At 43.6% G+C, this 12,009-nt stretch overlaps 1 protein-coding gene across 1 annotated transcript; it reads left to right on the forward strand.

Moving 5' to 3' along the window:
* The first annotated feature begins 136 nt into the window (after positions 1-136).
* Positions 137-1,060, forward strand: LOC121588272 (SAYSvFN domain-containing protein 1). Its single transcript, XM_041906008.1, has 2 exons — positions 137-397; positions 463-1,060. Exons 1-2 carry the CDS (start codon positions 254-256, stop codon positions 895-897), a joined length of 579 nt encoding a protein of 192 aa, XP_041761942.1. The 5' UTR covers positions 137-253; the 3' UTR covers positions 898-1,060.
* Positions 1,061-12,009: the final 10,949 nt, after the last annotated feature.

Consider the following 12,009-nt stretch of genomic DNA (forward strand, 5'->3'; position numbering starts at 1 on the left):
ATTAAAACAAAAATTGATAATCTTATTATAAACATTTTGTGCATTTTGTTTTCTTTTCGAAATATTTAAAAAATCTAAATAATTTCTTGTTCTAAATCGAGCTGACACAACGGTGTGTACTAAAATGAAACGTCAAAACACCTCGCGTGCAGTGATCTTGGTAATGGTGTTTGTTTTGATTTCGGCTGTGATGAAATTGCAGCGGGTTGTGGTTGTTGTCGCGAAATAATCGTTTTAAAAGAACAAAATACGCATGGAAAATAAACTAGATACCTACCGGAAAACAAAACGTCGACAAGCGCTCCTGAACGACGTTAAGGATCGGATTTACAACATGGTATCCTTCCACCAGGTGCAAACGGAGGAGAAAGCGTCCCACGTCATTATAGAAGCGGATGTGAGTGCAGGTGAAATTTCATACGCGTTGCGAAAAACAGCATTTGATGAAGGGCTTCTTTTTAGAATGAGCCACCACCGAAGGAAAGCAACAGTAGGAGGAAAGGCTTGGAGGTGGAAGTTGCGAAAATCAAAGCCAAAGCCTTCCGTTCCATTCCCAGCCAGCCGGAACCAGCAAATTTCGACGAGTCGGACCATTCGGACGGTGCATTAACGAACGTGGCCGATGAGCCGGAAGCTAAATCGCGTTCCTGGCTTACGTATGTAACTTATCTGGTGTACTTCCTCTTTTGGGCTACCCTGTATGCCATCGCGATAGAGCTTCGGTTCGGAGTGGTCTTTCTGATGCTTTCAGCGCTTTTCGGAATCTACTTCAATACGCGCACCAGGAAGGCACCGGGCGAGATCAGTGCGTACAGTGTGTTTAACGAAAACTGCCAGGCTATCGATGGCACCCTAAAGGCTGAACAATTTGAGCGAGAGATTGGCATAAGGCATTGACTGATGCGCTTTGGAAGCAGCCAATCGTCAGATGGATTTATTTATTTTTGATCGTTATACATGATTAGGACGGGTGAGAGTCACAATTTACAACACACAAAAGACGCAATTTTTTAAAGGGTAATGAATGAATCATTGTGATTGAATATAATGTAACACTATATACATAGTTTGGCAATAGTTTTTTAATAACACATTGTCGTTGAGGTTTTGAAAGAAAACGAAGTTATTGTAAAGTAGGTTCAAGAATGTGTTTGTGTAGAGAAGGTGCGATATGTTCTTATTATCCTTTTTAATTTATTTCAGAAAGGACAGCCAGCATTGCATCCATTTTTATAGGATAAAAATGTTAATTATTTCAGTGCCTAAAATCATACAAACATGCAATGATCGAGGAAATTCATAGATGCGAGAGACTGAGAAACACTGAAATGTTTATAATTAATCCGTTCTATCACAAGTACAGTGGAACCCCTCATAACGAGTACTCCTTACAACGAGTTTTCCGCATAACGAGCAAATTAAAGTGTTTTTCGCATAACGAGCAGTGTGTGAGTATGGAGGAAAAGTGTAAGAAAAGTGACACATTTACGTCCACTACCATTCCAAAACTCACGAAGTCTTACAAAAATCGAAATTAGTTGGATCGGGCCGTGGGCGCGTCCACTCCATGTATAGATAACTCTTTCAGAACTGAAAGCGGAACTGGGAGCTTTTCTGCGGTTATCAAGAGGTAGAGTAAGTGAGACAGTGTGTTCAGTTTAATTGCTCCATTTCCTTCCTTCTTAGTTGACAATATTGGAGGCTCTCTCATTGGAACGGATTTAACTCATTATGAGGTGTTACTGTATTTTTATTTTACACTGTATTTTACGTCAGTATTAGTTTTTATTCCAGTGGTTCATACAGATCGTATTGATCATGCCACATTTAAATGTAAATTTATTCGCATTCCTGTTCTCTTGGTATCCTCCAAATATTTTAAAGACCGATGAATGCAAGGGATACTTTTAAACCTTAACATTCGGAGGTATAAGAAAAACAGACCTACCTAATTACTGTCGACCTAATTACTGATTGATTGACTTGCATCCCATTGAGAAACTTACTTATCCGGCGCTACAACCGTTTTGCGGTCTTGGCCTGACACAGGAGACCGCTTTGCAGTCTTGGCCTTAATGGTGGACGCTTCCAGACCATCTTACCACCTCAATTTGGGCCTACCACGCCTCCTCTGTGCTTGTGGACGACCTAAAAAGACTTTACGGGCTAGGTCGACCATTTCATTGCGTACAAAATGGCCAGTCCTCCTGAGCCTGGCGAGCTTGATACGAAGTACGACAGTGAGAACGCCGTACATCTCGTATAGCTCGTATTTATAACGGCTCCTCCATTGTCCTTCCACACATACGGGACCAAAAATGAACTAACATAGAACATGAAAATGTGCACAATGGGTCAGAATCTAACAAAAAAAAAAAAGATCATTAAATTCAGTCGGCGAAATCCTCGGCTCAATAGTGTTGCTGACGGCGTTAAATTACGGCACATGAGTAGGAACGGGTCAGAGGAGCCAAATTGCGTTCTATGATCATCGAGGGTCAACATTGCCCGAGTCCGGAGTGGCCTGGCACGAACGTACTTTATAGTCCCAGATTGTAGAATGACCGGTGGGCAGCCAACATCCTTGCGCGAGTTAAAGTTTCGGACGTGGAATAACGATGTTAACTATTCAAATGCCAATTGCTGAATGAAATAATTTATTGTTTCATCGACAAGTATTGGTTAGATGAGGAAAAGGGAAGGTGTGGGGGGAAGTGTATCAGATTGAATCGTCGAATTGTCTCATGGTGTAAATTTTGTCTACTTGCGATTTTGTTGCTAGCCGGTTTACTGCTAACGGTGCGTATCGATGGGAGCTAAGCGATCGGGACCATCGATGTTGGGCCAAGATCATCGATATTGCTGACTCTTAACTCGCGCAACTCATCTTCCATGATATTGTCGCGACAGGTGAATTCTGAGACGACTTCAAAAGTGCGTTCACCTATCTGTATGTCACGCGTACGTAGGTTCTGATTATTTATTGGCAGGGCCGTTGATGTTGCCACCATCAGTTAGGTCTTTGCCGCGTTTATCTGCAATCCGAGGTTCTCTGCCGCCTGTTCGATCACTTGGTAGGCTTTTGCTACATAGAAGAGCCGCAGACCAATTAAGTCTATATCATCCGCGTATGCCAGGATCTGGGTTGACTTATAGACGATGGTTTCCAAAGTCTCCACCCTCGAGTTCCGGATGGCCCACTCTAGCGCCAAGATGAATAGGAGAACACGTGAAAACGACAGAATGGGTCAGAAAGGAAATTAAAATAAAATAAAATTGATTCTGTTCGATTCGTTTGTTGTTACTTTGATACACAACCGTAAGATCACTTTGCATTGTAGTGCGAATAATTAGAAAATTTGCACATTAAAAACAGATGTATCTTGTTGTTTATAGGTAATTGAACATCGTTTACTTTTCTATATAATATATTCAATAACAATAAAAAACACGCAGTCCTTTGCGTCGACTGCTCGTTGTTCATCAGTGCCGTTTGTACTCGTTGCGTCGTGTAGATACAACTTCGAGACTTTTTTAGCGTTGCAAATCTTTGCGATACGTTCTTTTGTGTACCGGGAGCGAACTGCCCTTTTTGGGTCCGGCCGATCAGTTCGCGGGGAAACTGATTGCCATCGTTCGCCAATCGAGTGGCTGCCTCTCCCCCAGAAAGGGCATCAGCCCCTACAAGCGGCGTGGCAAGCGGCATGATAAGTGGGCCGCGCAAAACTGTGTCCACTAGAGCGAACGCACAACATCATGATCGTATCATGAGCGTGCGCGCATCGTCAATTGCCGCCTCGCACCATCATCATCACCACTACCGCCACGACGAGCCAAAAGGGAAAATGATTAATTAAAAGCTCATTGTCAGTGGCCGCCGACCACGAACTACGGGTCGGCACGAACACGAAATCAGAGCGGAAAACTGAGTGTGTGTGTGTATGTGTTTGCCGTTCACGCGCAACCAAACGAAGGTGTTAAATGCGGCCACGCATTGGTTTGGCGCGCGTTGTTCGATGCTCATTCATTTCCACCTGGCCATCTGCCCTTAGATAGAAAAGCTTCCCGCCAGGTTCTAGGATTCACGTGACACATTTCACACCGGCTAATTCGAAATCAATTGATCCGCCAGGAGGCGTATACAACAAGCCCCGGGCAGTCCTTCGGGAAGGAGCGTGCCGAAATGGTGCCGGTGTGTTGATGAAAAGCATCACGATATCGCCGACCATCCCGATGTGAGTTGTCAATCGTGGAATTAATTAGTCAACCCTTGGCCACTCTTTGATCACACTCCGTTGCACTGCACTCCCGCTTCGCGATCGGGGTCGGCCTGTCGATGATTTTCAACACGGTGAGCGTGTGTGTGTGTGTGCGGTCGGTTGGTTCTGCAAACCAAGCCTCCCAGAACTGCCTTCCACCGATGCAGCGGGATGCGTGTGCACGCGTATCTTCTTCGATTGACTCTGGTGAGTGACAGCAGAACGGTTCGGAGGGAAGTAAACCCTTTTGGTCCAGTGGGTCCAGGCCCGTAGTTGGTTTGTTCGGCGTTCAAAGATCGAGCTGACGATCGCACACCGTCCGATCATTGTGGTCAATAGCGTCAATAGACCACCAGCGTCCCAGTTCTTCCGTGCTCCGTTTATGGAAGCGCTGTCCGTTTGACGAACATTTCATGAGCTGAAGGAGCGACTGTGTTGTGATTTCGTCACCACCACCATCACCACCGATGGTGATCTTTTCCACCCAACAGGAAGACATTAGTGTGTGCATTAGAGACGCGAGTTTGTAGCGGACTCCTTTTTCGGGGTTCCAAAGTGGATGCCGCCGGTTTTGTCCGCGCGAAACGTCGACGATCGTCGGGCGAAACGGGATGATGATGATGATGGGAGGATTTGTAGCAATCGGGGTCGACCGGGGTTAGCTATCAACTGAAAGGGGCAGGGGGTCCAAACAAAAAAGCAATTGATCTGTACGTAAAGAAAACGGGAAAACTATCGATAAGATAAAATACTAGGTTGTCACACACACACACACACACTATCCTAATCGAGAGTGGAAAAACAGTCGGCCTGGTCGTCGAGCTGTTATGTTCGATTATTTATGTACGGCAGTGTGCGATCGAACGATCCTTCTGGGGAAAATGGTAGCTGATAGCAAGACGTTAGGTAGGAAGAGTCCATCCGGACTGGAGCACCACCACGCCACCCAGACGTACGTAGGGAACGACGTGCGCAAATGAATCGAATTGGTTAGCGCGGTCGGCCAAGTGTTTTGCATCGTGGTGGAATGTGTTGCAATGTTGCTTTTTTAGAGGTTTTTTTGTTGGTTTTGTACTGGAGGTTTAGAGGGAACATAGGACCAATAAACACCTTGATCGTGTTGTATCGATCGATGTATGGTGTAAAAGACCAGCAAATAAAAACCCTTCATTCAATCTTGCTAATATCCAGTCGATAGCTGTTGCTATTGAACGACTTGCAGTTGATCGTTTTTGTTGCTGCACTTAAAGCTTTGTCCTGGGGCGTATGAGGGACAACTAAAACGTTCCTTTTAAAGAAAGCGGTGTGTTTAGCTCTAATTAAGACATGGGATAATTTATTTGTTTACAACAACTAGTCCTTGTTAAGTAAATTGAAGGAATATAAACGAAGCAGGTGTGTTTGTTTTTTTTTTTTATATATTTTGAAATACCTGAGATAATTAATTTCTAAAAGACATTGAGCTCTAGATTTTGTTTTATATATGGTTTCTTTATATGATGCTGAATGAATTGAATTGTTTTGTTATGGGTACAATAAAAAAACATTTATAGATTTTAAAAGAAACATTTGACAGCAGAACAAATCTAAAATGTAGAGCAAGTAGGTTAACAAATTAGTGATGTGCTTTCTGGAGCGCACTCACGACTCCGATCTGACTCCGCATGTTGATAGACGGATTCCAACTTCGGCGTTATTATTATTATTATCATTATTTATTTAATCTTAATCGGACCGGTTATCGGAACCATTAGTTTCGCCCGGAGTTGGAGTGGTCCTGAGTTGTCTGGAATCATCCGGATTCATCCGGAGCCATCCGGAGCCATCCGGAGTCGTCCAGAGTCATGCAGAGTCGTTCTGTGTCGGAGTTGTTCGGAGTAGGTCGGATTCGCCTGAAGTCTTTCAGAATTGAAGTCGTTCTCCCGGAGTCGTTTAAGTCATTCGGAGGCGTCCACAGTCGATCAGAATCGACCGGGATCTGAATCGATTGGAGTCAATTGGAACCGTCCGGGGCAATGTGCCTGTGGTCAGGCATTTCTTTTCGTAGTGTTCTTTTGTCCTACACATTGCGCGTGCACTTCGTATACAGGTCTATGTTTCGAAGGCCGACTCCGGGCGACTCCGAATGATTCCAATTCGAGTGACTCCGGACGACTCCAGACGATTCCCAAGGACTCCGGATAATGCTGAGCGGACTTATCTAATCCTGAGTCGGTTCCGAAATTATCGGAATCCGATCGGAGTCTTTGTTTTGTTTGTTCCGGATTTTGCCAAATTTATCCATCACTACAATAAATTAGGAAATTCTTTCGGCTTGTCCGTATTTAACACCGTTATATTGCCTACCTTTAGGCGCTTAGGAGAGCCGTTATGGAGTAATCTTTACTTACATATAGCTTTTTCCAGAGTTTTTTTTGTTTGTCTGATAACTCTAACGTTTCCATTCGTTTGAATTGATTTATTATCATAATTGTGACGAAAAAGATTAAAATTTATACTTTTTCTGATCGCATGTATCCTCTGAATGCTTTCATTTACATTTAATTGTAGCCGATTAATCAGATTTGGAGAAACTGACGACGAGGAACAAGAAAGATAGTGGAATTTATCAATGCAAGTGAACTTTTTTAGGTATTTAGTTATTTTAGGTGTATTAGGACGATAACTTTGCTACACGTACGTACCTGTAGTGAAGGGTTCCAGCTATTTAATTAGGCACCTACTCCATCGTGTTGGATTGCATGTTGGATGGATTCAAATGGTGACAAGAATATTCTCAAACGTATTGACCTCGTGTGCAACATTTGTACATGCTCCAACATTTAATGCTATAGACACAGCTGGTGCTTATTATGTTACAATTTCGCCATTACGGGTAGTCGTACTAGTCCAGGTTTTTGAGTATTTCAGATTAAAACTACCTCTTCATACCACATCTTCATGCACAGCAGATAGTTATTAAAATAGCAAAACAACAGCACATTTAGGTGTACCGTTACATCGGCGGATAGGAAAAATTAGGTCAGTAAGTAATTTCAGACCGTGCAAACAGACCCGCTTGAAATAGTTTGCAAACTTCTTTCTAGCAACAGTCCAACAAAGGTAGTTCACGATTTCCTTCACCGACTGCATTTGTTCCTATTGTTATCCAAAGCGGGGGTGATTGGACATCATTTCACGTACCACCCACCCCATATATTCCTTGTGGTGCAGCGAACATGGAACATTCCATTCGCTCTGCAACCGCAATGGTCCCCATACATCTTTGGCTGCACATTGTCTGAGCTTGCGCAACAAACAGTAACGGATGTGGACATTTTCCTTTTTTTCCTCGCTCCCCGCAAAGGGTGTAAAAACGACGCTTAACACATCCCTCTCGAAAGGGGAGACTCGTACTTCTTTTTTTCGGGCCGTCTATCGTATGTGGAGAAAAGGTGCAGGAGTGGTATGGATGCAGGACGTTTTGCCTATTAAAATTTTTCCACATTCCATTTCAATTTTTCTCGCGGGCTACTTTTTCTGCGTTGCCCCGAGCAGCGTCATCCCGGAACTCGGGTAGTGAAAATGATTGAGGGAGAAAAAGCAAATGAAGTACCAGAGCCAAGCCCATCTACCGGAAAAGGGGAGGGGAGGTTAGTGGCTCCCTTAATAAGCTATAAAATGAAAATCTTTAATTTTTAATGACTCTGGCATTGCTGACATTGCGGCAACGGTGGCGGACAGGACGTGGTAAGCCGTTTTTGCTTCGCCAGATCCATTCTTGTTTGGATGCGGTGTCCTTCTTTGGTCACCCCCCCCCCCCCCCCCCGAGAGGGAGAGGGAGGTCCATGACGAACATCACGCGCTTATTTGGCATCGAAACAGATGTGTTGAGTGTGGTGGTTGCGGTGCGTTCGGTTTCGTTGCGTCGTTGACATTTTTGTGGTTCTGCCACAGGAGCCTTTGTGTCCTCTCGATCGATCGAGCGACTCGTCAAAAATAGCTTTTGGTAACATTTCGTCGTTTTCTTCATATCAAAGGGCAAGAGGCATGTCCATTTCCAGCCCGAATGTATGGCATTTCGGTTCGCTTTTATAACAATTTGTTTCGCCGTCAGTCGACGTTCAGTGCAGTGTCCGTGCGCTCGTTCGTTATTTATTATTGGTCGGCACGGTTTTGGGAGCCGCGAGCGAACGAGAACGGGGCAGGCAGGCTGGCAGGGCCACAACAGGGATCAACCACAACTCTGGGATGGGTTTGACTCCTTGTGCTGTTCGGCATGGAATCTTGCCCCATTCGGGACCGCGTCTCCATCTTCCGAGCGCTTCGTTCGACGCGGATCGCACGTGGATGGTATGGACTTTCGCATTCGCAGTTTCGATCGGTAATGGTGTCCCGATGCTATAATTGATATAAATTAATTTCTTCCATAAAGCATTATTGAGGGTCGTAAACATTGTGTACGAAACATTGTGTGCTGCTTTCTGCTTCTCGCCGTAAGGTTTCACGGCCATACCTGGGTTTCGGGTTGACATTTTGAGTTCCCTTAGATGCTCAAAGCAATTACGATTCTACTGTGCAAGATGGCAGTGGCGGGAGGTCGAAAGTCCATCAGCCCGTCAGTTCTTCCGCAAAAGGAAACGCATCACCAGCACACTGCCAGCGGCTTCCAGAACAGGAGCGCGGAAGCTCCAAAAGGTGACTCGATGATCATGATGATCGCGATGATGGTTGGTGGTGAAAGCGAACGTTGCACCCGGTGTGTAGTGTTGTGTTGATCCAACCTGACCCTTACCGGGTGTGCAATTTCCTGTTTGCTGTTTGTTTTTCGTCTCCGCAGGTCAATGCCTGAAACACGGTGCGCTTTTGTTTGAAAGAGGAAAATTATAATCGACGCTCATTAAAAAAAGAAGGGTTATTAAGAATGGGAGGTGACAGAATTCATCAAAGTTCAGCGCAAAAGGTTTGTTTTAAATTTGAGCAGTATTTTTTGTGTGTGTGTTCTGTCCAGCATACGCTTATAAATATGACAACTGTTGATTGTTGCATTTTTTAACAGTCTGCACAAACCATGCTGGCAGGGCGAAGCACAAGGCACACACACATTAGCATATGCTAATCTATGCAATCCGAAGGTCAGCGGGAGGTGTCGTTGGTTGGCTTGAATCGATGTATGATTGGAGTCCAAATTCTAAATGGAAAACCATTTCTTGTTTTATACCGATTTGTAGTTTGTTTTTAGATGAGTTTTATATTAATTTGATAAGTTTTTAGTTTTAATTTGTTCACTAAATGTTTTAAGGGAATTGTGTTGCGAACATGTTGTTAAGAATTGATCTAAAATGGTCTTCAAGTAGACAAAGGTTTCATTCCTTCCATCAAATTGATGTTGATCGCTTTCTGCTGCGTTATAGATAGAAAAATAATATAATTGTTTGCATTACTAGTCCGGTGAAATCGGGATGGTTGAAATACAAAATATAAAGTATGAATTGTAACAGACAATTACATCTATCAAAAATTTCCTGCAATTTCTTCCATCAGTATGCCTCGATATCCTCGATATACGTGTGCCTGTCATTTTAGTCATTGCCATGCTCATAATTCTTGCATAGCCTTTAGAGTAGTACTCAAGATGTTAAATACCATGATAAATAGAGATTTTTATACAAACGTATTTTTCTATTTGGCGTAACGACCTATCATACGACCTAAACAGACTCGAGACTTCGTGACTTATTGAGTATCCCATGCAGCTGGATAGTCATGTTCTTGCTACGAGGGACGGTCCCATATGCGGCTTGAACCCATGACGGGCTTGTTGTGAAGTCTTGCTCTACTACGAGACCAAGCTGACGACTCTACCCAGAGACCGCCCCTCTACAATCACGATTAACCGCTTTTTCAGACTCTACTGCTCCGTCATTTTTGACAATGATTAAACACTTTAAATATCAATTCCCTTGTGAATAAGACATAAGACTGAGACTAACAAATATAATGGAGATGACCAGAAGTTTTCAATCCATCAGTTGATCTGTCGTTTGGTGTGAGAGGATGTTATGGACGACTAATTGCCTACAACGACAAACAGGGAATATAATGGAGATAATTATTTGAACGACGTGTTTTTATTTAGTTATATTAAGTTTTTATGATGACTGTAGTACCCGCGACAGTCCCTTGCTTGTCAGAGGTATCGACAACTTTTCTTCCAAAACGTTACAACATCGGATCTTTACACAGTAGAGTTAATGCTAGAGGAAACCAACTGCTTGGTGTCCTCTTCAGGACGACTAAATAATTTCGCGATAATTTCGCGAGCAGCATCGTTCGTCCGGTGTTAGATTATGCCTCTTTCCTTACAACTGCTATTGATTGGATTGAAACTATTCAGCGCAAATTTACTCGCTATGCTCGACGCTTTCTTCCCTGGCGCAAATCTTCCATCGTATACTGCACGGTGTCGTCTTCTAGGCCTTGATCCTCTTGTCGTAAGGAGACATAACGCACAGTGCCTTTTCATAGGTTCTCAACAGTGCCATCGACTCAATGTCTCTGTTGTCCCGCATAAACATTTTTGCTCCACATAGGACTTGCTTGCTACGGACTAGACATATTCTGCGAATACCTCATCTTCTATCCAGTGCTGATCGGTAAGACCCTGTGATTCGTATGTCTGCAGAGTTACATGCTAGCTCCGATGCATTTCATTTTAAGATATCTTCAGAGCAGTTCAAAGATAGACTCCGACTCCTGCTCATGGCTCCTTGCGTATTTAATGTAATGGTAATAATTGTTGCTGTACTGGAACGTCATTATTTGTCTTTTACATCTTGTAAACGATTATTGTAAACGGTTTTTGCACATCATGAGTTAGGCCATTATGCCCGTCGAATTAAATGAATAATAAAAATTAAAATTGAAAAGAAATTGAGCAGACATTTTGATTGCAATATTTCTTTAATTCGCAATATAATGAAATAATTCAAATTATTCATGCCCGCTTTAGATATACTCGAATTACCAAAGGCTAAAGAAATGTTCAATTATTTTCTACCGTTTTTCAATTATGGTTGTTACTTATTGTGATTCACACCCAATCACAGCTATTTAGTATCTTTCACTTTAACTAGAGAAACGATTTCGCGAGCAAGCACATGAATTATATCCATCGGTCACGGAAGTGAGTCTGGTTATCCAAGAGACACCGGCGTTCACCAGCTCACTCGACACTCGACGCTTATTGGTGTGATTATTGGCATTGTGGCGTTCTGTTGTGCTCGGTTCCAAAAAACCCCTCCTTTCAAAACGCATTGCTATTTAGCCCTCTGCCATTTGTGCGCTGCCCTATCGAACCGGAGGGTAGATATATGCGCGTAAAAGTAGCAGAAGCAGGAAAATGTTGTGCACGAGTCCCGGGCGAGTCAAACGATCGGGGTCGTATAGCCGCACTTAATGGTAGTTTAATTCAATTTCCAGCCAATTTTGGCAATCGTTCACATCGTTTTGCCACATCGCTGTACTGTAGGCGCTTTAGTGTGACATACGAGGCGTACGCCGGAACATAGGGGTTAGGTTATGTGCGTCCGGTCGCTCCCGAAATCCTAAACGCCATCGTCGGGCTTTAGAACGCTGTCGTCGCTTTTCGTGTACAGCGCGCTGTTTGCAAATGGTTGATTTATTGCTGTGCGAGGATACGATTTGTGTGTTCTCTATCTATGTTACGCTGGCCGTTTGATTGTTGGCCGGGAGGGAGGTGTTGGAAAAT

This window comes from Anopheles merus, chromosome 2R (assembly GCF_017562075.2).
Source record: "Anopheles merus strain MAF chromosome 2R, AmerM5.1, whole genome shotgun sequence".
In the NCBI taxonomy this organism is placed as follows: Eukaryota; Metazoa; Arthropoda; class Insecta; order Diptera; family Culicidae; genus Anopheles; species Anopheles merus.